This window comes from Myotis myotis, unplaced genomic scaffold (genome assembly GCF_014108235.1).
Source record: "Myotis myotis isolate mMyoMyo1 unplaced genomic scaffold, mMyoMyo1.p scaffold_m19_p_1, whole genome shotgun sequence".
In the NCBI taxonomy this organism is placed as follows: Eukaryota; Metazoa; Chordata; class Mammalia; order Chiroptera; family Vespertilionidae; genus Myotis; species Myotis myotis.
The window spans coordinates 32687231-32714977 of record NW_023416313.1 but is presented as its reverse complement, the minus strand read 5'-3'; the positions used below and the strand labels follow the sequence as shown (position 1 = coordinate 32714977).

Here is a 27747-nt window from a genome sequence, read left to right as displayed (position 1 = left end):
TCTCTCTCATCGATGTTTCTGACTATCTCTCTCCCTTCCTCTCTGTAAAAAATCAATAAAATATATTAAAAAAAAAAAAAAAAGACTCAGCTCTGGAAGGACACCAGCAGCCGACACTGCCTGTGACCGTGGGTCTGCGCTGCTGGAGACCTCGGGAGAGCACTGCGCACCAGCAGCGTGGGGACCCACAGGAGCAGAGAGATGCAGAAGCGCCCCTTGGCGCATTAGTGGTGTTGCCCTCTACCCTATTGTGTTATGACTCTTTAAATTCCCTCAGCTCCTTGTCCCTTTTTATAAAACAAGGGGAAATATAAGTTTAAAAAGCTTAGTTCCCAGGTAAAGTGCTTGGATTGGGAGTAGCTAGGACAGTGATGGCGAACCTTTTGAGCTTAGCGTGCCAGCATTTTGAAAAACCCTAACTTAACTCTGGTACCGTGTCACATATAGAAATTTTTTGATATTTGCAACCATGGTAAAACAAAGATTTATATTTTTGATATTTATTTTATATATTTAAATGCCATTTAACAAAGAAAAATCAACCAAAAAGAATGAGTTCACGTGTCACCTCTGACACACGTGTCATAGGTTCGCTATCACTGAGCTAGGATGTCTCGTTTGATTTCAAGTTGAATAATTCTCTAAGAAGACCTAACCTTGCTGTATTTTGAGATCAGACAAGTGGATAATTAAAACTACCTTTGACATCCTCCAAAGTACATTGGAATATTCCTGATGACACATCTCTAGGTCTAACTTTCATTTATTTGTCCTGTATTCATTCATTCAGAATGCAATTTTTTTTAATCCCCTGGACTAGAGCTTCATGTATTTAGACCCACAGGGAAGGAAATTAGTATAACATTTGCAAGGGAAAGAAAAACACAGATGGGAGAGGGGCGGGTGCAACCCTCCTGGGTGAGAGCACAAAATTGTGAATTAGAATATAAGGATGGGTAACTGGTGAATTACCAAAGTCTAAATGCACCAAAGCTTAACTGTATTTAGTCTCAGCCCAAGATTAAAATATTTGAAAAGCCTGTGATAAATTAGCTTGATTATTCTTACATGTTTTCCTTTAAAATGTACCTATAGTTTTATATTCTATACTCTATATATTCTAAGGAAATATCTAATTCATCCTCAGAATGTAATGGATCAAAATATATTTTGTGATTGTCCTCGTTCATTTTTCATCTGTTCCTTTTTAGTCACAGAAACTCATCTAATTTGCAATTTGTGTCATTTCTAAAGAAAAACCATTTTGATGGGTATCTTTGGCAGATTTCCTCATATTCATTTATTTTATAAAATGTTCTTTAACCCTAGACAGTTTGGCTCAATGGATAGAGCATCGGCACAGGTTCCATTCACGTCAAGGGCACATGCTTGGGTTGTGGGCTCAATCCCCAGTAGGGGGGATGCAGGAGGCAGCCACTCAATGATTCTCTCTCATCATTGGTGTTTCTATCTCTCTCCCCCTCTCCCTTCCTCTCTGAAATCAATAAAAATATATATATTTTTAAATGTCCTTTAACCATAATTTGCTATAAAATGAGATTTTTTAAAAAAGCAACTCATTTTTAAGACAAAAAGTACTTCTGAAGGCCAGTTTCTATTGCCTCACTGTTATTAAGCACAGCTCATATCCCTCATTCCTCATGAGCCTGTAAAGAGCAAAGCTATGGACACATCAAAAGGGGGACTTGGGAGATCACCCCGGTGGGAGCTTACCCAGCACTAGTCCGTCTCTTGGAAACTCCCATCTCGAGTCATAAGGCAGCTGCATCGGGTCCACATAAATATATTCGTGTCCATCAGGGCTGATTGATTCAATGACCCTCCAGCGAATTTCATACCTTGGTTTCTATAAACGACCAGGACAGGTAACTGTTGAATTACCAAAGTCCGAATGCACCAAAGCTTAACTACAGCAGCAAAGTGGCTGGAAACAGTAACTCAACACACAACTACTGAGCTCCTTCTCTGTGCCAAGTGCTAAAGTAGGTTGCTCTTCTCATTATTTTCACTGACTTCAAAGATTTTCAGTTCTTTGAGAAAAATATCTACCTGTTTCCAAATGACAACCAGGACAATCAGTGAGATGATCACAATCACCAAAAGCACCAGGACTGCGGCTGCCACCGTGAGCTCGGAACGCAGAGCTAGAAAAGAAAGGGAGAGGCATGATGGGAAATGTGCATGAGCACACAGGACGGCAGAAAGGCGGTGCAGTTGTGACTGGGACAGAATCCCTGACTCTGGGGAGAAGCATGAGGGCTGCCACCTCCTTTTCAGGATGGGCAATAGGACATGACTCCAACTCTTCCCTTAGGAAAAAAAGGGGCAAAATTCAATCAGGGAAATGCAATACTTTCTCTAAAGGTGCTTCAACATTAACCTGGACAGAATGTGAACTGGAATCTAAGGACTGACAAATGAGCTTGACTTAAGTTCATAAACTTAGGTTCTGTTTGTTTTGAAAGGTTGCGTTTTGTTTATATTGCTTTTGGCTTCATTAATTTTTTTTCTTAAGGAATTCAACCTGTCTCACCTGTTGTAAGGAGCACAGGGCAGAGCAACCTTCTTGCCCCCTCCATTCCCACACTCAGACTAGACAGACTGGGGAGCTACGCTGTTAGACAAGCAAGGGGCCTCTGCACGGTGCAGTTCAGGAAGAAAGGACTCCCTACAGATGCCAGAGCGATCAGAGCTGACTTTCTGCCTGGGGACCCCATCTTGAACTCAAAGTTCCACCTCAGGAAGAAAGGACTTGGTTGATGACTTAGACTTGTCCCCACTGACAAGCAACTCACTGGGAGCCACCAGCTTCAGCTCTCGGTTCTCAACACCAAGGAGATTCTTAGCCAGACATCGAACCGCAATGGTCTCCTCCACTTTGGCGAACGTCACCCGGCCCTCCACCCTACTCCTGTCCTGGCGGTAGACCTCCGTGATGATGTTTGAGATGTTGTTGGCCAAAATCGCCCATGAAGTCTCATTATTACATCTGGGGGGAAAAGGACACAAACATAGAGACAAATACAATCAAACATAACTACCAATCCCAAGCCTTGAACAGGAGCAACACAACAGTTTTTTACTTCAAGAATGTTTAACTATCCCAATTTCCTACCCCTTCAAAAAGGCCCAGGGCCATTCCTTCTATCTACACTGTGAAGAGCCTCCAAGGTGTCATAGGGTTGAAACATCACCTGGCTGAGTTTTGAGACCTAGATTATAGCTCCTGTCAAGATCCCAATCTGGGCCCTTAGCTTTTAGAAGGAGGTAGGTCTCAGCCTTTAGGAGAAGCAATCGAGGCTTCTACACACAGCCAGTCGCCATGGGTGGAAGTGTGAACATGTTGTTTGTGTGCCCATTGGAGAAGGCTGGTGAAGGAAGAACTGGTGAGTTAAATCCCATCAAATAACAGGTAAGCAAATGAGGTAGTGAGCAGTCACATGGGCAGTATTTTCATTTATGATCACATGCCATTTATGATCACATGCCAAATAAAGTTCACCATATAAGAAACGTGAGGTGAAAATGTGGCCCGGGGTAGCTTAAAATCCTCTTGTAACAGGAGCTCTTTAAATTAGTTTTCTTTTTAAATGAGAGATCCTTGGAGAATGTGATGAAAGCCATAGACTGTCTCTCACATAGTCATGAACACACAGGTGCGCACACGCGCACACACGTGTATGTACACACAAGGACCACATTTAGAATCCTATCTTGTAGTTTGTGAGACTTGGGCCAAATAAGAATCTCAAATACAAAAGAAATAAAATGCACTTGAGGTCCTTTGCATCAAGGAAGAAACATTCAGCCCACAAATGGAAAAGGAACATCTGGTCTCCATACTTCTTAATATCCTTGCAAATCATCCACTCAATTTCAGGAAGAGGTGTCCCTGCAGCTGTGCATCTCACGGTCTGTCCCCCCGTGGAGCCATGGTGGTCATCGACCAAGTCCAGAATAGATGCAGGAACTGCAAGCAGTGGAAAGAAATCAGAATTGGATGATTCCTGACCCCAAACTTCTGGAAACTACCACATGGAATATGAGCTCAGAACTTGCTCATGGGGCATCCGAACCTACAAATCAGGAAACCACCGGAGAGGAGGTTGTGTGCATGATAATACTCCCGTTTGCAAAGACCCACTTGGTTAAGAGCACTTTCATAGTTTCTGTGTTTGGGGATTTGTGCCCCATAGTGTTTTAAATCTAAGAGTGAAGAAAGCAGAAAGCCCCTGTGGTTATTTGGCTTGAAAGGCAAAGAGGCTCTTAAAATTAATATAGCCTGGGATTCAACCAACGGATTCAGCTCAAGTGGAATCTAACGCAGCATTTACCAAAGTACATCAGCAGAATACTATTAGGTTTTAAAGATTTTTTTAAACCTGTGAGCAAACAATTTAAAAATAAATATGCTACTGCTTGTACCATAGCTTTACTGTGAGGGTAAAATGAGCCCACCTACGACAGTACCTGGCACATGGTAGGAGCTCAATGAACAGGTGCTAAACCTGAATATAAAAGGACTCAGGCACTCCTTACTGGTAAGAGCCACTGGACCATGTCGACAGGGAAGCTAAGTAAAAATGCCCAAATGCTTTGGAACAATCTAAGGTCATCTAGACCAAAAAGTATCATTTCACTCTTCCCAGAACTGTAGGTGCCAGATTGAGACGCCGGTGGTAAGGAAGCGGCTGGAGCTTAGGAATTTCCAATCAGACTGTTGCAGAGCAGTCTGAACCCTCCCAGAATTACTGAATGCTTAAGTCCAACAAAGCTATCCCTGACATGTGATATCTACAGCCCCTCCTTCTCCCCTAAATGAGCGTTTCCCTCCCCGACCTGGGAGAAAAGTGCCTGGCTCTCCTCACAAGCAATATCTTCAGACTGCCCTCAACATACCTTGAGTTAAGAGTTCAAAAGTGTAGCTCTTCATGTCGTCTTCATTTTGAACTACAATAGTGTAATGGCCACTGTCTTCCTCCTTAGCACGGATCAGCTTTAATCTACTTCGGTACCTTAAAAAGAAAGGACTTTGTTTGAGCAAGTGGCAGCCAAATACATTCCAATTGCTTCAGCAATTACCATGTTCAATTGAAATATCTTTTTTTTTCTTATCTGAATCATTGGATTTCCAACACACTTTGTACCTATTAAAGGTCTGAGTTCTAGACGCTTAATCCTTACACAGAAGATCAAACATTTGAGATGAGCAATGGCTTGTGTGGCTCCAAGAGTAATTAGTCCTGGCAAGACCTGACTTCTGAGTGGGAATAAACATGTCCCACCAACTTTCCTTTAAAAAAAAAAAAAACCCTTGATTTTTACTTAGTTTTTAGTCATTTAGATGGTTTAGCCAAACAATGAAACACCAATGAAAAAAAGAATGAGTCTCTCTACATACTGATATGGAGAGCTTGTCAGGATATAACGTTCTTCTTGCTTGCATTTGCTTTAAAAACAAACAAACAAACAAAACCCTGGAAGGTTTCATAAGAACCTAGCAAAAGTGTTTCCCTGTGGGTGGGAGGAGGGGTACTGGGCAGGTGGGGACAGGAGTGGAAGGAGTCTCTTACAATGCACCCTCTTTAAGTGCATGGCTTTAAAGCACAGGATTCCATCACCTATTCAAAAAAGTCAAAAAGAAAAATATATTTCTTCATATTTTATTAAAGCGAAGTTTCCTCAAAAGATTCTTACACATGTATATTACTAAATTTGGCCATGCATGTGTGTGTGCGTGTGTGTGCGTGCGTGCGCACACATCAACATAGCATTTGCCCATTTGTCCATCTTTATAAAACCTCACAGATGGAAAAGCAAGTAGAGTGGAGAAGAGCGCTGGTCAAAGTGAGCAGCCTAGGCTACTCTTGGCATTCTCATGGTGAGCAGATCTTGGGCATTAGTGAAACGGCTCAGTTTCCTTATGTATACTAGTAGCATAGAAATATTATTGCATAGCACACAATCCTTTAGAGAATTAATTAAATATAATTATATGCATAGAAGCATTTCATAGACTCAAAAGTGCCCTGAAAATTAGAGTCTTCTAACCCAAGATGCTGGGCACTAAGACCTTGATGAGAGCATATGGGGTTGGCTTCTCCTCAGCGGCACCCTACTGGACCCGCTCCAGGGCTGGATTTCCTTAGAGAGAATCCGTAGGCACATCTGGCTGCTGATTACCAAAGGCTCTTCTGTCCTTCATTTGCTATACTGTTCAGCCAAGAAGGCTAGTGGGCCCACTAGTTCTGAGCTCCAGGAAGCCAGACACGTCATCCATCGTGTTCATCTCTGGCCCATAGTGGGAACCAGAAGAACACGTGTTGAGGGAACTCCGCATCAATTTCACCGGCAGTTTTGCGGAACCACTCAGTTGTCATTACTGTTGACTGTCGCTTACAGATAGGGCCCAGACACGTGTTTGAAGTGCTGGCTGTGCCAGGGCGGAAAAGGAACAGGGAGGGAGGACTATTCCTCCTGGCCTCACAGCCTTGTGCATAGTGCAGCACCTCCCACCTCTTTGTGCACCTTCGTTCTGTGTCATCGGAAAGCCTCCCAGATTCAGTTTTCCACTTCTTTTTCCATCATCATCTATACCAAGGTCATTTCATTTCACTTTCTCAGACACTGTTTCTCAATTATATGTGGAATTTAGTTCAGAAAGAAGAACGCAAATCCTGAGGTTAAGTGAACTGATGAGGGAGGTTTTGTCTCCTCCTCCCTGGTGGCTTCAGCCTCTTGTCTCTGTGGATAGTTGCTGACAAGGGCCCGGGGCTGGATTAGCTGGGTACCTTCTGCTCCTGGATTCTAATCAGAGCTTAAAACTGCAAGAGACCTCAAATATCATGATCCAGTTTCTTGCCTTGATGGACAGAAGGTATTATTAACCCTACATTGTAGATGAGGAAACTGAGGCTGAGGTGTGATTCACCCAGAACACCACCAGTTAGGGGATGAGAGCATTCTACCACTCTCATCAGAGGATAGGGATCCAAACGCTTCATTTTACCTGTTCTCCTAACCAAACGTAACCAGACTCCACTCTTACTCCCCGTGGAGGTCTCCTTTGGGCAAATGTGTCTCAAACTAAGTGATAACGTGCTTTATGTCAGTTTATGTGATAATTGCCTGGCAACTATAACCACCCTACATATTACTTGCAATATGGACGATACACATCAAGGAATATATTCAATCCAAGTTGGTCCAATTTTACTTTCTTTCTTCCAACCCTCACTGGAAACTGTTTTCACTGGGGGACAGAGCGTTTCAGTTCTTCTTTCTTCTTATTTTGTCATTAAATACTTACCAACATCCTCTTACCATGATGCAATGTTATCATTAAAGGTACTTGATTTCCAGTACCTCCTAACTCAGATTGCTAAAGTTTCTAGACTGACTCCTGGTGTGGGTTGTAGGACGCACACATAGGCCCCTGGCTATCTGGCGACACACAATAAAAAGAAAAGGCCTTCATGGGGAGGATGCTCCTTTACCTGATCTCCTGGACCTTTTCTATGTCGGTGGTGATCTCGGTGAGGTTTTCGATCAGAGTCAGGTTGTCCTTCAGCCAGGATATCCTGGGCGGCGGGTAGGCCTGCACGTCCACCACAAAATGTTTGACTTCATGCAGGTTGACAGCTTCCAGCTGGCTGAAGCCGGGTTGGATTTCGATGAACCCTTTCTCTGTACAGGGAAGAGTTTCCGTTAAACAATGATTACCGCACAGTGGCTCCCCAGCAGCGTGGACGCTGACAGTTTAGAAAGCAGAGTGTACCGTGGACAGCAATGGTGACTTTCTTCATCTCTTTGACCTCCCTGGTGGCCAGGCGGGCGATACATTCGTAATCTCCACTGTCTTTCACCGTGGCCTTGGGGACCATCAGGGTGTGCACCAGTTTGATGGATGGGTCCTTGATTTCCTCCAGCATTACGACGCCTTTGTTTTTCTGCAGCAGAAGGAGGAAAAGCAACTTTAAGAAGCTAGCCCCCAGGAGTGACCCCTCTTGTAAACTAGGGACGGTGATCACAATGACATGACAATTTAGGTTCTAACAAATGCACCACCTGTGGGGATGGTGAGAAGAGGGGAGGTTGTACATGTGTGTGTAGGGGGGAGGGATCGCTGTAACTTTCACTCCTTTTTGCTGTGAACCTTCAACTGCTCTAAAACATAAAGCCTGATTTTAAAAAATTGTTTTTAAGCTCACTCCTTAGAAAACCATGTTTTAAAAGGCCAGTTAATGACATAGTAAGGTGTCTGTGCTATATTGCCAAAGGGAAAAGGGTATAATGAAGTACTGAAGTATAATGTCTATTAATTATTAAACATTTCACATATATACAAAGTATTTAAAGGATTTATCTCCCTAAAATATTAATGGTGATGCTCTGGGAAGTCATTTTTTCCTGTTTTTCTATATTTTATGAAGTTTCAACAATAAACCTACATTACTTTTATTATCAGACAAAAAAAACTTAATTATATACTTGTATATTTGGGAGCCAAATAGTATGTACTTTGGTTTGGGGGGGAAATGTCTATCTCTAATAATTTTTCAATTATGTTTTAAGGATTAAAGGCAATCAAATCTAAACAGAAAAACTGAATAACTTCCTATTTCAGGGAAGATGTATAAAAGCAGAAATCTGCATATCAGGAATAAAGGGGAAAATATACATATACTAGTATCTGGCTTTTGTTCTCTAAGGCTGCCGTATTAGGCAGCTAATCATTTCTGCATTGGACTGTCACTGCCTTTTGCACTGAGTTCTCTCATGCGTGTACCACAATGCATTAGACCCTGTGTGTAAGTCCACAGTGGCCAGAGGTGGCATAGTGGCCCCCCTTCCCCACTTCCATCTCCACTCCTCCCTTCTCCCTCCTTCTCTGCATGGCTGGCTTTTAGCAGAATGCTTGGGGTTTAGCAAACATCACTGAATCTTTGCTGCATGATTACTAATGCCTGTTCACTGACGCTGAGCCATGTGAAGGAAGGCCAGGCAGGTGGGAGACAGAACAGCATCCTGGGTGGCAGACAACAAGGCAGAAATGGAAGGGGTTCAGGCAACCACCATTTAGTAAACCCCCAAGACATGGGAGCCAAGAAAGTAAGAACTAATGACTGTTTCAACAATTAGTAAATTTTAAAATCCATTCTTTTCTTTTCTTTTTTTTTTGCTTTTTCTAGTATTTTGGTTGTTATATTAAACCTCCCTATTTCTTTCTGACTTAAGAAGGCTCAGTGTACAACCTTGCTACACACTGAATGTCATTTCAAGCCCTCCCACTGCTCAAAGCACCATAAAGTCATCCAGCCAAATGTGCCCGCTGCAGAGATGGGAAGCCGAGGTCTAGAGGAGCTCAGCCGCGCCCCGATCAGTGAGCCCTGCTCCTCGCCCTGCCACCAGGAGCCCCGAGGGTACACACCATTTCTCCAGGGTACGTCCACTGAAAGTCAACCACCTCGTTGTTCAGGACGATGCAGGTGAGCACAATGGTTTCCCCTGCCATGTACACAGTTTTCGGGGCCTCCAATTCTAGATCGAGTTCTGATGTTGCTATTTAAAAAACAAACAAAAGGACCTAAATATCCATAGTACAGTTAGGATCTTAGAAGGTTTGGGGAGTTCTTTGTTTTTTAAGGAAACTATGAAAAATAATTTGCAAACCAGTTTGTTCTAGATAAAATGTTAAAAATCTCAGAAGCCTTGATTTTGAGTTGGCATATAGAACTTGGCATGCAGTTGTAATACAAAATAATACACACACATAAATAATAACAGCAGTAAAAATAAATTCCAACTAAACAGAACATCACGTTCCCAAAGCATTTGGGTTAACTGTGGCCGTACTTGTTTGCAGTCCCCTGTACTGGCACATGGATTCACTTAACCAACCAACCCTTACTGACCAGCACTGCCCTAGGCACTTAGCTCCTATCCCCCCAATCATTCTCCTCTTCTCTCCTCCTCTGCTCCCAGTTATTCCCAGCACTTTTCCAGAGACTCGCACGGTGCCTGGCATAGAACAAGCCTGTAGTAAGAGTTGAACGGCATAGTCTCGCTGCTGCCATACCTACAGGAAAACGTTCAATCCCTCGCTGACACGAACATGTATTGCACTTTCCCATTCTCATTAAACCCCACATCAAAGGGATGGAGTCTACAACTACTTTCCTCAAAATACAAATCTCTTTTCTTTAGTTACTGAAATTAATCTAGGCACCCAAAGCCCCTTGGTGTGTGTACTTTTAGAGCCTCTGTAGTCAGGAATGTGAATAAAACAGTAAGAGGCTTATACAATAAACAAATTCCTTATAGTATTTTGAAGTCAGCTTATGAAACACGAAGTCTTACAGGGGTAAGAAAGTTTTTACCTTCAGTAAGGCTAAGCTTCGTCTGACTATAGCCACAGAGGTCAGCCTGACATTGTATAGAAAAGGTAAGGCCCCAAATGCTCAAGTCAGAATTCAGGCTCTCCATCACCAGGGGCTATAAATTTTTTAATACTACAAGCATGCAATTATTTTGCCTGTAATCTCCTTTTTTAATTTAAAAGTTGATGTACAATATTATATTAGTTTCAGGTGTACAACACGGGCCTGTAACTGTCATTTAAAGGAGGGAGAGGGCACAATTACCTTTGACAGAATAAATGTTAAATGGAATGGAGTGGAACTTCTTCCCCCTGACGATGGCCTCGCAGACATAGGGCCCACCCGAGAAGGTCCCGTTGAAGCCCTGCCGGCTGTCATAGTCGGCGAGGACCACCCCGTCACTGCTGAGCAAGGTCACCGGAGTCTGAGGATCAGTCGTGCGACAAGGTATGATGGCAAAATCGTCGTTCTCCACAATGACTAAATAGTCTGTCATTCCCAGAGGCACGAAGACTACATCTGGGTCTGTGGTTAAAAAAAGCAAAAAAGCACATTAGGTATTAAATTCACCTTGACATATATATGCAAGAAAAATGGATCCCACTGGCAGTAATCTTATTAATTTACCTTCACACATATGTCCAGGAGCTGTCACTCCACTAATATTAGTCATCATAATAGCTAGAAGATGATTTTAAAGTATGGACAATGCCAAATTGCATGTACCTTAATTAAAAATACTGAGGATACATACAGTAGCCAGGAATTGAAATCAAAATTTAAACTACTAAAAACAAAACAAAAAACGGACAATATAATAAATAACTCTGTTGAAAAGCTAAAGAAAATAGTCATGATTGTTAAATTAGGAAATGCTTCTTTCAAATTCCTACCCGCTATAGTCATCTCATGGCTAAGCCTGGCCAATCAGAGTGGTGCTGTGAAAAAGCACCACACCCCTTCCTCCAACCAGGGGAGCCAGGGCTGAAATCCATCACAACCCAAGGCCACGCCCTCTGGGGCTGTTTTCAGCCAATGACCATGTGGAATGGGGGTTCCTTAGGCTGGAGGATTCCAGGGCCTTCCTTAGAGGTCTAGGACTCATCTGCCTCACCTTCCCTTCACTCAGGGTCACACTTACCATGCAGTCAAACAACTGTCCCAGCCTCTGTGGAATACCCCGCCCGCCCATTTTCTCACAAAAGCCTCTCTCCTGATAAAACTCTGGCATGTTTAATCCCACCTTACTCCTACAGTGGCATCTGCTTCTCAAAGGACAAGAGATAAGATCATTACTATTCGATTTGCCCCTAAGTTGTATTTTTTTAAAAATATATTTTATTGATTTTTTACAGAGAGGAAGGGAGAGGGAGAGGGAATTAGAAACATCGATGAGAGAGAAACATCGATCAGCTGCCTCCTGCACACCCCCTACTGGGGATGTGCCCGCAACCAAGGTACATGCCCTTGACCGGAATCGAACCTGGGACCCTTCAGTTCACAGGCTGATGCTCTACCCACTCAGCCAAACCAGTCAGGGCTGTATTTTATTTTTTTAATGTTTTTATTGATTTTAGAGAGAGGAAGAAAGAGGAAAAGACAGAAACATCTATGAGACAGAAACATCCATCAGCTGCCTCCTGCACACCCTCCCACTGGTGATCAGCCTGTATCCTGGGCATGTGCCCTGACTGAGAATTGAACTGGTGACCTCTCAGGTGCATGTGATGTGGCTCAACCAACTGAGCCACACTGGCCAGGCCTTGCCCCTAAATTTTAATTAAGAACAAAAAAATATCCCTTCCAATTCATCAAGAGTAGATACATGTTTTAGTGAATTTGAGAAAAAGTTTGTTTATTTGTAAACTATAATAATGAGCGATGAGCAACACCCAGATAGGGCCTACCTAATTAATTTGTGTCCCCAGCACTTAGCACAATGTCTGACACACAGGAAATGCACAGTAACTATTTGTGGGACTTGACTGAACTGAATAGGAATGAGTAGATTTCAGATTCTTTGTGTATAATACCAATAAAGGTATGCCACAATAAAAATAATTTTTAAAACTTACTAGTTTCAAAATGTTAACAATGAATTATTTCTTGATAATGACATTATAATGATCAACTTAATATTGTGTGTTTGCCTGTTTTTTCCTAATTTTCTCCAATAAATATTTGTTACTTTTATATTTTTTAAAATCTTGTATACAGCTCTAGCCTGTTTAGCTCAGTGGATAGATCATCAGCCCATGAACTGAAGGGTCCCAGGTTTGATTCCGGTCAAGGGCACATACTTTGGTTGCAAGCTCGATCCCTTGCCCTGGTCAGGTTGTGAGCGGGAGGCAAACAATTGATGTGTCCCTCTCATATCAATGTTTCTCTCTCTGTGTCCCTCCCCCTCCCTTCCATTCTCTCTAAAAGTCAATGGGAAAATATCCTCCAGTGAGAATTAACAAAACAAAATCTCTTATACGGAACACAGGAGAGACAGGACAACAAGGTTGGTCCAAGAAACCCATCCAGCTCACCTGGCACGTAGATGTAAATGTGACTGCCTTCAATCTCGTTTTCTTCTGTCTGCGTGTGGTTGTAATAGCAAGTATACAATCCCGTGTGAGCCGCCGAGGCGTTGGCCACTTCCAGCACCGTCACAAAAAGGCCACTGTTGTTCTCCTCGTTTCTGATCCTCACATTGGGGTCCTCGTCAGACATGGGGTACTGCCAGGTCACTTCACTCTCCCCAAAGCATCTCAGAGAAAAGGATGAATTCAGCTGCACAACCTTTTCATTTTCGTTTGGGAGGATAGAGGGGAGTGAAAGCTGGCAGAGGATTAGGCTCGGTCCTGTAAAAGGAAACAGGCTCTGAATAGGATGTACCCAGAAGCAACAGTAGCCGCTTATATGAACAATGACCATTTCTACACAAAAATCCGTCAGCCTGGATGCCCATGAAAGGCCCCCCATTATAACAGCCACCGCATCTGCTGAGAGCAGCAATTGCTCCAAAGGCCTCAATAGCCGCACCAAGCCCCTCAGATTCACCCTCCAAACACTCAAATGGATAAAGGACGTGTGATTCCAATTCCATATTTCAGACTCTTATGTGTGGCCATAAAATATCCCAAGATGGCATAGGCTCTAGCACATATGGTTCTTTATTGCCCACATTCTCTGCAGAGGTTTCCCTGAGTAAGAAAGGGGATGAGAACAGGGGCAGGGACACTGAACCAAGCACAAAGCAGATTTGTGCAGAAGAATTACACATCGTCTGTTTCGTACAAGATTCAGACATGCCTTCACTCTAATGGCTTCCAGAAACCAAAGCGGAACCATGTGAATTTTCATTCAAAAATAAGAGTAAGGCCCGACCAGTGTGGCTCAGTGTTTGAGTGTCAACCTATGAACCAGGAGGTCATGGTTCGATTCAGGGTCAGGGCATATGCCCAGGTTGTGGGCTCAATCCCCATTGTGGAGTGTGCAGGAGGCAGTTGATCAATGATTCTCGCTCATCATTGAGGTTTCTATCTCTCTCTCCCTCTCCCTTCCTCTCTGAAATCAATACAAATATACTTTTAAATAATAAGAGTAAGTAAAGCCCAAGAGTGAAAAGTCTATCTTAGAACCTGACATTTCAGTCTAGCTTCTCCTCTGCATTAAACTGATAGAAGAGATACTATGCGATAATTATTAATTAATGACTTAAGGCAGTTAATTTCCTGGACAAGAACTTTTCTTTTATTAAAAAGAAATTGTTTTTTAATTTCGCTGATCCACCTCGACTGGAAACCCATGTCCCAGGAAAAGGAAGAGGCCAGTGGGTGAATTTAGACTATTATTCCTAACAATATTTCAATGCTAGGGTTGACATATACTAAAACTGCCCCTGGAGAACATTCTTTCTGAAATAGGGAACTAAAGGTTTGTGGTCACTGTAGATCATGTCTTATAATTTTCTACTTCTCTTCATTCCTTTGGACTGTACAGGTAATATGCCCGGAGCACAGAACTTAGAAAGCAAGGCTTCCCCCAGGGTAACAGAGAAGACCAAGATCCATACCTGCGAGGAGACAGCCTAGGACCAGGAGTGCCAGATGGGAAGTCCCCATAGCTCTGGAAAACTGAAAAGGTGCAAAGCAAACAGAAACAGTGTTAGCCAATAGAAACAACCGGGGAGGCCCGTTCTCTTTGTGCTTTGAGCTACAGAATATGTCAACAGCATCATTTTAGTAAAAAATATCCCAGTGTAAGATTCATGGTTAAAATAAGAAGATGCCTAAGAAGAAAGACTCAAATAGCCTGGTGGGGCCCCCAGATCATGACAGGAGCCATCTGACACTGGAACCCTTTTTGATTGCAGGCAGTTTTCAAATTCCGGAAATGTCTCATTTTATGGTCTCGGAATGTGTCCAAGAGTACAGGAGAACTGTTCCTTTTACACCATTTCAATTAAGAACGTGAAAAACAAAGATGTAAACACGTATTCATTAGATCTGATCACATAATTGAATCGATACCCCTCTCCTGGCCACTTCACAACAGACAGTCCCTTTCACTTAGACCCCATTCCACTTGCTAAGACCACATTCCACTTGCTAAGACCATTATCCTTCCCCTCCAGACCTTCCCAGGATCCAACCTGCACAGAGAATTCTCTGCCCAGGAATAAGCCTGACCGGAGTCCTGTAAAAACCTCTGACTCCCCATCTTTGGGTGCTGGCACCATTTTGGGGCTCAGCCCATCTGGTAACCAGATGGCCTAATACATTTATAATCCCTCACCACTTTGGCCTCATGCGTTCCTCCTTCGGCGACCCGAACAGTATTTACTCAAATTTCCAAACTTGAGCTGTTTTCACTCAAAATGGATTGTGAGTTGCTGTTTCACTACAGAAAGTATATGAAGTTCACATCCTCTAGCACCTCGGGAAAAAAATGCTTGGCTGGAAAAATATCTCATTCTCTAAGAGCCATTCAGATCTAGAGGGTTTGAAAGTCCCACTAACCGATGTCACTTACAGGATGATGTCACTTTGTGATCCAGAGGCCAGTACCAGGCTCAGACCTGGGCTCCCAGCCCAAGTTCTCCCAGGACCTGCCGCCCTCACAGTCTAGCTAACAGAGGGCAGGCAGCCCAGGGCATAGGCATGGAAAGAGGGTCGGTAAAGAAAGTGAAGAAGGGAGAGAAAATGGGAGAGGAGAGTGTGACTAAATCCCTGTGTCTCAGGGGACGCAGTAGAGCACAGGATAAAACTTGATGGAGACCAGGGATTCATTTGCATGTGAAGGTTATAATAGCAGCTACAGAAACCAAATTCTGGACTCTGGTTCTTGCAACACAATCTGGGGAATGGAAGAGAAATGAAGAGAGATATTGAAATTAAACGTCCACAAGATACAAACAGGGAAAGCATTGGGCGAGAAGGAAGGAAAGCATAATAAATAAAATGAAGGAACAGAAAAATTAAAGAGAGGCCCATGTTGCCTTTCCATAAAAGCCCTGATCTGGTCAACTCTCTGAAAAGGCCCCTTTCCTTGATCTTTGTCTTCTCATGCACACTCCCACTCGATTTTATCTCCCCCTGCACTTCCCACGCGATAAAGGGGTCTTACAGAAGGCAATGGAAAGAAACTCTAAATGAGCTTGCTTTAAAGTGGCAAGGTGCATAAATCAGATTTCTGCTTCATTGACTTCTACCAAGAAAACGAAGGAAGGAGGAGGAAAGATGAAATGTTGGTAACAGGGAAGGGGATGGGGTTGGACTGGAAAAATGATTATTGTTTTTCCCAAGGCAGGAATGAGAAACCAATATTCACTAAGCCAAAGTTTTCATGTGTATGCTGTGGCCTACTTGATTTTAAGAACTGGCAGTTGAGGCTCAGAGAGGGTTAGCAAATGACCAGAAGTCACACAGCTGGCAAGAAAGCAGGTTCCTAACACCAAGTCTGCGTGATGCAAAAGCCATGCTCTCTCCCATCCACCATATGGTCAGTGTCTCCACCAGGGTGTTCTCCTCCCCTGCTCCCAACTACCTCCTAATGCAGATTGGGGCCCTGCTTCTCCTCTCCTCTCACCACAGTGAGAGAAGCAGTGCTGAGAAGCAGTGCATGATGCTGGCTGAGGGCGTCCAAGGATCCTGGCATGTGCGCGGGCGGCAGGGTTTCCACACGGCCGCTGTGATGGGCGCAGCGGGCCCCCGAGCCAGGATGGCCAGCCTGATTTACCTCCAATTAGCAGTAAGGGCTTGCGTGTTTGTTCATATATATATGTCAGCCTCCCACTGATAATCCACTTAGCCAGCTTCAAAGGAGCGCTCCAGAGCCAGCTTGCTGTCTTGGGTTTTATCACATTTATATCCTGTATTTCTCTAGCAGGACTTGCCAACAACGCATCTTTAAAGCATTCCCTGGCTTAAGAGCAGGGTTTGCCGCTTTTACAGGGCAGGTCCGAGCATCGTTGTGCCCTGGCCAGGCCCCACCAGATTTCCTTCTGTGCATCCAGATATAGTGGACCCTCTGCCAGGTGGGATACTTACTGACATACAAAGTGGGCAACGAAAACAAGGTCTGGGAGCGAGTGATAATGGTGCCAATACTGAAAATCAACATGTGTTTGCTTAAGATTTCAAACTCCCTTCTCTGATAAGAGTGGTTGCCTGGCTGGAAATCAAAGCGGATTTGTGAAGTTTCATGTCATTACTCATCAATTTACTGGTGAAAAATAGCAGTATTTACCCTACCGGGAGGTAATGGAAAACAACCAGAGAGGATGGAAGGGCTTCCCTGCCTGGTGGCCCTGGAGTGACAATCTCTAGGATTGTTGCTCTCCTGGGCACTTTTCTACTCTGGGAGTAGAAGTTCATCCTTAATCAGTAACCCCTCTCCTGAAGCTCATCCAAAAGTCAGTTGTGCAAATATAAGTAATTGACATTACAGATTCAGAGAAACACGGCACGTTATGAGTCAGCAAGTACAAATCACTTTGCGAGGAGGAACAATAAATTTCACCCAGCCCAGCCAATGTGGCTCAGTGGTTGAGTGTTGACCTATGAACCAGGCAGTTCAATTCCTGGACAAGGCACATGCCCAGGTTGCCGGTTCAATCCCCAGTAGGGGGTGTGCTGGAGGCAGCTCATCAGTGATTCTCGCTTATCATTGATGTTTCTATCTTTCTCTCCCTCTCCTCTGAAATCAATAAAAATGTATTTTAAAAATAAAATAAATTTTCACCCAAAGCGTTTTTAAAAAAAATCACAATCATTTCTCTCATGCCAACTATATGTTGGACCTTGATCTCAAACCTCTATAATCACAACTCAAAAACATGTACCACAAGTTAGAGAAACAACTGATAAAACAGATCCCTGCCACATTCAATTTCAAGCAAGGACTTGGGATCCTCCCACAATGCCCCCTACCCCACCACCCCACACATACACCATTTTCTTGTCTTTCTCATTCCTTCTCTTAGAAGACATGATGGAAATCACATTGGACTAGGCTCTGATCCCGTATCTTACACTTAGTTCATCTCTAAGTCTCTTCTTCTGTTACCCAGGGATAATCAGTCACACCTGACTTGTGAGCTGGCCTTACTACCTGATTGTAAAGATTAAATTACACCGTTCAATTGCTTTGGAAGCTACAGCGATTGGTTGTCATATTGACTCTTTTTTCTGCAGAGTCCTCAGATGTTTTAGATGAGAGGAACGTCAAGACTGGGTACTTCAACGTCTCCTTCCTGAGAAAGGCAGTCCCCAGAGGCCCTGCATCACTGCCTAGTGGAGGAGCTGATCTGAACTCAGACTCTGCCCAGGCTTGGTATGGCCCTCCAGACTATTAATAAGTTGAGCCAATATACTGTCACATAAGCAGAGAAACACATCTGTTTGCAGTCATGAGTCTTTCTCTTGGACAGGTTGGCCTCTCATCCCGCAAACAGAAGTGCAGAGCCATTGAGTGTGACTCCATAGCCAGAGGCAACATGCTAAGCCCACAGAGTAAACAGAGCAAGCAGTGCACGGACCCTATTTCCAGAAGTGAGAGTGCACTGTTATTCCCATGAAGCCACAGAGCTGGCTTCCCGGTCACCAACTGCACCAGGCACCCACTGCGGAGCCCATGAGTATCGAATGTCACCCCACCCTGGCATGATTAAAGACCACGGGAGACGCTCTCACAGTCCCAAAAGCCACTGACGACTTCAAGATTCAGATTTTCGAGGTTTAGTTAATGTCAGCTCTCCTAAGTTAATTCTAACTGTGAAAATTGTATATCCTGTTTTTATTTCACTGTGACAAATGCTCTACTCAGTCTCCTAACGTCAGTCCAGGCAATCCGAGTGCCTGTCTACATTGGTGGTAACTTCAGGGAGGGTGTGTTGACCAGGATCTAAACCCCGGAGAGTGTGTTTTGTTGTTTTGATCTCCCTATGCTCCAGTAGACATTCCAGTGATGGGTGGAAGCTGGAGTATTTTTGCATGGAAGAATTTCATGGGACAATATGAATTCATAAATCTCTCTGCTCTCCCTGCACAAGATATTTAACCATGGAAACTAACATGATACTTCCTTTCAATTTCACCAAACTGGTGTTCCTCCTAATGGGATGACCCTTGAGCTGGAGATTACCAAGGCACTAGGGCTTCACTCACAAAGGAAAATGCAAATTCTGCTCTGATATGCCAAGAAATAACAACTAAAGCAAAATAACATCACAAAGACCTCCAAAATAAAGTCTGACCGCCCACTGGTTCTTGAAGCTTTATAGGAAAAGGTCATAAGTCATCTTTCACTTGGTCCTACCGGGCAAAAAAATATATATATATATACATTTTCCTGATGCCAGGACTTGCTTAGAACAGAATCTCAGCAAAGTCCATTCCTGCCGAGGGTCACTGCAGTTCTCTAGTGCGGCAGCAGATGGCAGTGTTGGTCCAAGGACGTGCGTCCAGGAGTTCCCTGGAGAAGCAGACGCCTCTGCAAATTCTGTGCTAAAATGTCTCAGATCTTAATTTCCAATCTTTTCCTTTCATAAATTGTACTTTTAGCTTTCGTAGTGACGGTAGTTCAAAGCCCGCAGAGTGGACGCAGGAATGGGGAAACTGTTCCTGAAACTCCCCGCGGGGGCCTGGGAGAATTCAGGGGACGGGCACCATCACCATCATCGCTGGGAGGAGGGACAGAGCCAGGGCCTCGGAACCCAGGAAACGACACCGCCGTCCCGGGCCGCAAAAGTTCAGCAGGAAAAGCCACTCGAGAGAAGGCTGGGTGGTTCAGGGTTTTGTTTAGCCAGCGTTCTCCCCACCTCGAGGAGGGAGGACACCTGGGTCGCGCCCGGTGGGGGCCGCGACGCCTGAGCCGGCCCTGCGCTGCCCCATTTGTTCTCAGGCCAGTGTCACCCTCGCCAACCCTCCTGTCGGGGGGCCGCCGCGGCGCAGCCCGGGAATCGCGGGCTGATTGGAGACGACTGTTCCCGTTACACCATAGCGCGGGGTCGTAAAACAAACTGCAACAGGCCGCCTATGTGGCTGGGGAACTTGCGAGGGGTTGCAGTTGGAAAACAGAAGTCGGGGACTAGCTCCCCTTCCTCGCTGCCCCGCATGAGCGCCCGGGACCCTCCAACCTCCGCGGTCCTCCGCTTCTCCCACATTTAATTATTATGACGCCCCATTCTCATCCCCGAATTCGAAGACCTCCTCTCCCCACCGCCCACCTCATGCCTGCGAAGCATCTATTCGAAGCCTCCAGGAAGAGGGAAGGTAACCCGAATTATTTTTTGAGGGGTCCCCCTTGGTCCCAGCGGGGCGTTCGGACGCAGCTGTGGCAGCGCCGGAGGCCGGCGGAAAGCAGGACCGCGCTCCGGGGGGCCGCCAGAGGGCGCAGCAGCCCCGCACATCTTACCCGCTGGCGGGCCGTTCCCCGTCGGCTGCTCGGGCTGCGGGTCCCGACAGCGCTGCCCCGACCGCGGCTCGCCCACCTCCGCCCGGGAGGTTCCGTCTTAATAACTCCGTCCGGGTCCCTACCCCGCCACATCCACACGTACAGGGAGCCGGCCGCTCCCCCTCCCGCCGCCTCCACGCCCTCCGCAGCTCGGTCACCTGGGGGGATGGTGGCCACAACCGCCTGCTCTGGGCTTCTGCGCCCCGGCCCGCCGCGCTCCCAGCCTCAGAGCGGCTGCAGCCGCTGGGCTCCAGGCAAGATGCTGGGCGTTTGCATTGTTTTCGCTTGAGACCTGGGAAGGGGCCGGACCGGGTGGAGGGAGTGGGGCTGGGAGGGGTGGAAGTGGAGGAACCGGGGGTTTAGGGTTACAGGCGCGCGTCAGCGCCTCCTATGGGCCCGAAAGCGACACTGCCGCGCGCCGCGGCTCGCGGAGAAGGCCCGGGTGATCGGTCCTACACGGCGCCCCCTCGGCTTTAGGAACTGAACCTCCCCGGTAACCTCCTCGCCCGGCGCTCGCCTTGGCCGCGGCCGTCCAGCGCACACTCACGCCCGCCTGCGCCTCTCGCTACGCTTTCGTGGGGAAGGGAGATGGCACTACGAAGAGAAGGAAGCTCCCCAAGGCGGAGGTCTTCTTTATCCCCTCCATTCTACTTCTCACCGAGCCCTGGCTCACTGTTCAGTTTTAAACAAAAGGAAATGCCGCCGAGCAAATCAGCAAAAGGCTAGCTCTGGCTGAGCCCGGACTGGAACGCAGTGCCTGCGTCCAGCGCGGGGCCGGAGCCCGCAAGACGTCCGAGTGTCACCCCCGACAGCTGATGCTGCTCACGGACCCCGCGAAACCGGACCCGAGAGACGCTGAGATCCGCACCTTTCGATCACCGAGCAGCCTTTTAACTCTTCAGAATTGCTACTTTTCCATCAGCAACATGTAAGCGTCTCGCAGGTCCAGGGAGGCCAGAAGAGTCCCCCACCGCTGGAGTTTGCGGGAAGGCGCTGACCACCGGGTCCCCAGGACGCGTCCCAGCGCTGCGCGCCGCCCACGGCTGGTCCCCAGGAGGCACAAAACCGGCCCGCCTCGGCGCCAGACGCGTTTGCAGCTGGAAAGCCAAGCCCGAAGCCCCTCCCCTTCCACCCTTCCACCCTTCCACCCTTCCCCAGTCCGCGCCCTGGGAGGACAGCGGACCTGGGGCCGGGAGCCGGGAGCTGGGGCTCTGCTTGGGGTCCTTCTCGGTCTAGAGAAGGCTGGCGCAAGAGCAGAGGGTCAGCTACGCGTTCCTTACTGGTGTCCACTGCCCCCACCCCACCTCCTTCTTCTGCTTCCCTCCTCGATCTCAGGACTCCAAATCCTACACTTGGGTCAAACCAAAAGCAAGACAGCAAGAACCCGAAGCAGGGCATCAAAGCGAGGCTGGTCGGGCCCTCGCCTGTAGGGGAGCGTTGGAAGGGCCCCCTTTATCGTGAGGATTGTGGAAAAGAGGAAGCAGAGTGGGGGAGGGAGGAGGGGAAGAGATGCAAAGCAGCAGCACCACAGACCGAAGGGTCAGATTGGGGATGGGGGGAGGGAGGGGGGAGGCGCGTAAAAACCGGAGCCTAGGAGGCAGCAGACGGTTGCGCACGCCCGGGGCGCCACCCCCTCCCCTCCAGCGGCCCGTGGGCTCTCTGGGCTCAAGGGTGTTCGTCCCAGGAGCTGTGCGGCTGATTGTCGCGCCCATTTGCCCTGAATGTCTCTTCCTGTTCTAAAAAGCTGCTTAGTTCTGGTCGGGAGCGACCGCGGCGAGGCGAGGCGGTCCAAAACGTTGAGCAATTAGGCTGTGGAGCCAAAAAACCATTTCCCACACCGCCCAGCCCCAAGCTTTTCCAGGCAGCCCAGCCAGGCGCGGGGCAGCCGGACCTGATAAGGGCCATTCATGCTCCCTCTCCAGCCGGGTTTGCCTCTCACTCTCGGGGATGAGTGGCAAGTTCTCCCAGACCCTCTTTATGTGCAACCTAATGTCTTAGTGGGGCTCGACGGGCGCTCTGGCTGCGGGAGGACGGACAGCCGACAGAGAGACAGCCCAGAACTTCCCTCCAGGCCGAGACCTTTGGCTGGGCGGCTGGCAGCTCCTGCACACCTGGACAGGCAGCCGGGGCTCCTGGCCCCTCGGGTAGCCCTACGCGGGTCGGGCCACACTCCCTCTCGCTCTGAACGGGCCGCGACCACCCTTTTCTAACAGAACCGCGAGCCAAATGGACGTCACCCGCTCCCCTTGCGCTGCGGGGAAAACTTAATCTCTCGTGTAAAAGCCGATTTCCATGGGGATAGACGGCAGAGGAAGAGAGGGAGCAAGGAGACCGCTCCGCAGCCGAGAAGGAGGCAGAAGGCCCGCGCAGAGAGCGCAGTACAGATGGGACCCTGGCGAGGACGCAGCAGCGCGGGGCTCGTGCAGGCGGCGAGTGCCACGCACCCCCGCGCGGGAAGGGGCAGGCGAGGGAGGTCCAGGGCTTCGGTGCCCAGCGGTAGGTGGTGAAGGCGGCTTGCCTCCCTCTGCCTGTCTTACCTGGAACCGAGCTTCTCCATTCCGAGTCATCCCTAGCTTTCATGCAAAAAGTTGGGCACTTTTCCGGCGACCTACTTCTTTCCTTCCTGTGGCCGGGACTGGGCAGCAGCAGAGTCGGAGCTTTGCAGAAGCGGGTCCACCGAGGAAGGGGGCGTGCAGAGGCCGACGGCGGTGGGGAGCACAGCGCAAACCAGGGCCCCTTGGAGCGCAGTCGAAATTCCTCAAACCCCAGTCGCTGGAATGCCAGGCGACGACTTCTTCACTCGGGGCCAAATGTGTTTGTCATTACTCCAGACCTCCCGCCCGCGCCGCCGTCGCCCCCGCGTTACGGCGCTCCACTCCGGGCGCACTGCGGGGCTGGCGCCCGCTCTTCTCGCGCTTCGCGGGTCCCACAAACCGCTGGGGAGCTCCCCAGACCCTCGCCCAAGTCCGCGCCCCCTCTGCTTGTCTTGCAGCCGCCACGGTTGCGCTAAGTCTGGCCCCAGCTCGCGGCCCGCGCTGCGCCGTCCATTAATTCTGCGCCCTGAGACGGCGCCGACTGCACCAGGCGGGCACTCAAGGTCCGGCCTCCTCCAGCCGAGCCCTTCACTCCCATCCTCCCCGCAACTCCTCCCGCGCCTCCCTCGACACTCTCCTCTCCCCACCTCCCCCGGTGTTCCAGCCGTGCTCCGTGCCACCGGCTGCAACGTTGTCCCGCCAAACCGCGAGCAAAGAATGAAAATACTCATTAAAAACCTGTCGCCTTCCAGAACCCATTGCCAAAACGAAGGCCAACACCTCTGCCCCCACTCCCAGCGTTACTTGGTGCTCATCCCAGCATACACCAATTCCACCCCAACCCCAAAAGAAACCTCAAAAATGTAAGCCTAAACAATTTCTTTGGGAGGCCATAGAGTTGTTAGAAAAACACTGCTTTTAAAAATAGGTCTGGAAAATGTGTGTGTGTTTTTTTTAATTCCCTAGACTTTCTAACTCTATGGCTATCTTCCCTCCAAGTGAAATTTATTCAAAATAAATTACTGTCTGGACACTCCACTGGAATTCCACTCCAATTTTGTTTTGGGGTTGTTGTTTTTTCTCATTGCCCAAAGCTTGAGTGAAATTACTTCACTTCTAGCCCAGAAGGCCTGACAGGGACGTCTTTTAGAAACAAAAATCATTTTTTTTCTTCTCCCTTACCTTCTCCTCTTATGTCAATTCGCAATGAATATCCTACATCTGCAGTAAAAAGTGTGTCCACGGCCTCCAGTCCTCCCTGGCAGTCCCCTCTGTTTCTCTCCCTCTAGCTCCAACTGCAATGGGCTCAGAAACCGCGTTTTGTAATTGATTCAATGTTATAGTCCATCCTTCTAAAACTAATCATTTGCTCTAAGTAAATAGCTGTCAGGAAATGAAGCCCCACCCCCCTTGGCTTTTTCAAAATAAAAGTTTCCTCCAATCTCCCAACCTTCAGATGGTGTTCGCCCTGAGCTCTTACGCGACCAGGGGGTCCTGCCCCAACCCCCAGACTTCGACAACAACTGGGGGGGCGGGGAGAAGCAGACCAGATGGGGTGGGGGTGGTGGGAGGGAGGAGGTGTTGATGCTCTGCCGGGAAAGATGTTCGTGAAAATACAAACTGCCCATCATTTCCAGAATGAGTTTGCCTCCTGGTTTGGGGGGCATCACCCTACGCTTAGTCTTCTCTTCGAAAGGAAGACAACCGATACGTAAAAATCGCACGCAATGCCCAGAGAGAATATAAGCCTGGGATGGAGAAGGGCCCTTCGGTAGCCGCTCCCGGCCCGTCTAGAAATAGGGCGGTTTCGGAGAGGTCTCCGAGCGGTTGCGCGTCTTGAACCTGGTCTGTTAGGAAAAGGGCCCTGTAGTTACTAATCCTTTAATGGGATTAGACAAACTGTTGAGTCCCATATGAAGACGGTGGGGTTTTTGTTTGTTGTCTTTTGTTGCTGTTTTGGAAACTGGCTTGATAGGAAGAGGGCACAAAGAACCCAGGGTCTGCGCGGGTTTGGGACGTCCTCCGAAAGGACGACCTTTCCCTCCCTGGAGCCACTTATCTTGTCGCGCCTTTGTTTTCGGGGTTATCTGTGCGAGGTGGCCCTGGCTTCCATCACGTACGTTAAAAGGCCCGGGCTTGGCGCTGCGAAGTCGTCCTCGACGGCCCGCCACCGCCGCGTTCACGGGGAGGGTGCACTTTTCCCCTCCCCGAACTCCCTCCCGCGGTGCTGGTTCCGACCCTTCCAAAGTCGGGGGAGCTAAGAGCGGAGCCCCAAACCTTATTCCCAAGGCGCGAGGCAGGACGACGATGCTGCTCGCGAAGGAAAGGGGGCGCTGACGCTCCAGGAACTAGACCTGGGTGGAGTGGGGCTCCCAGGCGACGGCGGGGGAGGGGAGCGCATTCGTCTCCCCGCCTACTCCAAGTTTGAATTCTCTGGTTCGGTGGAGGGGGAGGCACCCGTTACCCCCATCCCACCACGCACTCTCCGAATTCCCCCGGCCAGTTTGACACTGGAACGCTGGCCAGCCACCCCCTTCTCTCTCATCAGGAGGGTGGACCCGGGACACAGGCAGAGGAGGGTCACGAAGAAGTACTCCCAGGGGTGCTGTTTAAGAGGGGTGGACTCCCAGGGTGTCAGGCTCGGGAAGCGCCTGGGGCTGGGCCAGGGCCCCAGCTTGCAGCCCTCCTGCGCGCCAGCCTCCCGTGCATCTTCAGCTCGGTGACTGCACTGCTCACTATTACTTCCACATGTTCCTTCAGGAAATCATTGAAGGCAAATATATGAACAGCCCCTTGTTCGGAATGCTAACAGGATACCGTAATGTTTGTAGATGGCGAACGGGGACGAACGGCCCCCATAGAAATCAGAGTGCGGAATCATGGGGGGAAGCGGGTGCTGGCTTTCATGCTCTCAGTACAGACAAGTTGAGATGCAGGTTTCAGAGCAAGTACTCAAGAGAGGAGAAGCCGAAGCTAGGAGCTGCCCAGGAAGGCCTGCTCTGCTACCGAAAGCACCAGCCCTGTCGCACCAGAGTCACCTGAAGGCAGGACCCCAGGGCTCCCGCCTACAAATAGCAACTTCCCAGTTCATTTCGGAGTCGCTTAAGGGGGCCAGAAAACGGGGCTCGCCCGGGGTGTCTTGGGGCCCTAACTCCTCACGAGTTGAAATTCGCAGAGAGCCTGGATGAGCAAGTGCGCACCCAGCTGTCCTTCTGGTAGTAATTACCTGCCTCATTTGAATGATGCCTTTGTGAAGATCATTAACAAACATTTGCTAAAGGTTTCCATGTGTGACATTCCAGAGGGTTGAAAGGCCTGGGGAGCTGGCTCCTGGGATGGCGCACCGGTGGGGGGTGGCGCAGGGCAGCAAATGGCTGGGGGACGCCGTAGCCGAGTCTCGGCCGAGCAAAGAAGGAGAGAGGTCAACATCTGCCGTCCCTGCAAAATCAAAATAAACCCGGTGGTCAGGAGCCACCCCCGGGCTGGAGGGAGGCGGTCCGTTCCTCACCACCAGCCCAGCCCGCAGCCCCCGCTCGCCCGCCCCTCCCACTGCTCATAGGCGGGTTTGAATCCCGCCGTCGGCGCTCCGCCGAGGCTCCCCAGCTTCGGGTGTGCGCGGGGCAGTGGCCCCGGCGGGATGGGGGTTGTTTTGAGATCCTTCCAGATTGTGTCCCCGACGCCGGGGGGTCCCGGAGCCCCGGGGGGGGGGGGAGGAGCAAGCAGCGGCGCCTGGCCAGCGCGGACTGCGAGGTCTGTTCTCCTCTCCGTCGGCTGCTGCCAGGGCCACCGCTGGGTACGAGGCCGCCCTGTGCGCCTGGAGAGGTGACCTTCGCCGGCCCGCGCAGCTGTTCGAAGGTCCCAGCCCGCATTCTTGTGTGTGTGTGTGTGTGTGTGTGTGTGTGTGTGTTTTCTTGAGAAATCATCATGGGGTTAAGAATGAAGGTTTTCTCCCCAAACGGGGACTCTGGGAAGGAGGCCCATCTCCGGGGCTGAGCTGGGCCGGGAAGTTCGGGGAGCGCGGCGGTGCTGGCGCGGCCTCGCACGTCTAGGCCCGCAGGCGACGTGAAATTGGATGCGAGGGCACAAAGAGATGTCATGGAGCCAGCCTTCTAAAAGAGAGGCCCCCGCAAAATTTTTACAACCAAATTAAAATGGTCACTGAAAACAAAAACCAAATCTCCCCGGCCCCGCCTCCCAGAGTCGCTCTTTGTCCCCCGCCCGGCCCTCACCGCGGCTGCAGCTCCGGCGTCCCACCTTCGGATTTCGGGGGCGTGGGCGTTCCCCGCTGCGTTGGCTTTTATTTCTACCCCACTCCTCCCCGGCTGTCAGCTCCACCCCGTTCCCCTTTCCTCGTAGAATTCCGAGGGTCCTTTTGCCTTAGAAGACCTAGGATTGTAACCGTTATCAAAGCCGTTCGTTGTGAAAATCACAGGGAAACAAACGTGTGATTTTTGGTAGGGTGGGGGCACACGTCTAGCTTCCCGACTTGAAAATAAAGGGCCCTTCCCCTGACCGGTTTGGCTCAGTGGATAGAGCGTTGGCCTGAGGACTGAAGGGTCCCAGGTTCGGTTCCGGTCAAGGGCATGTACCTTGGTTGCGGGCACATCCCCGGTAGCGGATGTGCAGGAGGCAGCTGATCAATGTTTCTCTCTCATCGATGTTTCTGGCTCTCTATCCCTCTCCCTTCATCTCTGTAAAAAAATCAATAAAATATATTTTTTTAAAAAAGAAAATAAAGGGCCCTTTGGTGATTTGTCAAAGAAAACGGCGCCAGCTGCCCATTCCCCGACCCGCTTCAATTCCTGAGTGGGAGCTGCCCCCCTGTGTCGCGCCAGGGATTCTTCGTGGGGAAGACTCCGAGGAGGCTT

General features: G+C 48.6%; 1 protein-coding gene across 5 annotated transcripts in view; it reads right to left on the bottom strand.

Annotated features, from left to right (window-relative positions):
* PDGFRA (platelet derived growth factor receptor alpha) overlaps positions 1 to 24224 on the bottom strand; it is a 44786-nt gene extending 20562 nt beyond the window's left edge. The window contains exons 1-12 of one of the 5 annotated variants that reach the window (XM_036333837.1): positions 24062 to 24224; positions 14464 to 14524; positions 12935 to 13249; positions 10665 to 10925; positions 9452 to 9582; positions 7799 to 7970; positions 7518 to 7707; positions 4921 to 5036; positions 3865 to 3991; positions 2817 to 3010; positions 2071 to 2165; positions 1735 to 1867 (exon numbers count right to left, since the gene is read on the bottom strand). In XM_036333837.1, the coding sequence (XP_036189730.1) occupies positions 1735 to 1867; positions 2071 to 2165; positions 2817 to 3010; positions 3865 to 3991; positions 4921 to 5036; positions 7518 to 7707; positions 7799 to 7970; positions 9452 to 9582; positions 10665 to 10925; positions 12935 to 13249; positions 14464 to 14512 (1783 nt within the window). In that variant the 5' untranslated portion in view covers positions 14513 to 14524; positions 24062 to 24224. Of the gene's footprint in view, positions 1 to 1734; positions 1868 to 2070; positions 2166 to 2816; positions 3011 to 3864; positions 3992 to 4920; positions 5037 to 7517; positions 7708 to 7798; positions 7971 to 9451; positions 9583 to 10664; positions 10926 to 12934; positions 13250 to 14463; positions 14525 to 20306; positions 20422 to 20503; positions 20602 to 21213; positions 21437 to 22882; positions 23761 to 24061 lie in introns of those variants that run through there. The other 4 variants (XM_036333833.1, XM_036333841.1, XM_036333845.1 and 1 more) reach the window with 4 other exon arrangements.
* Positions 24225 to 27747: the final 3523 nt, after the last annotated feature.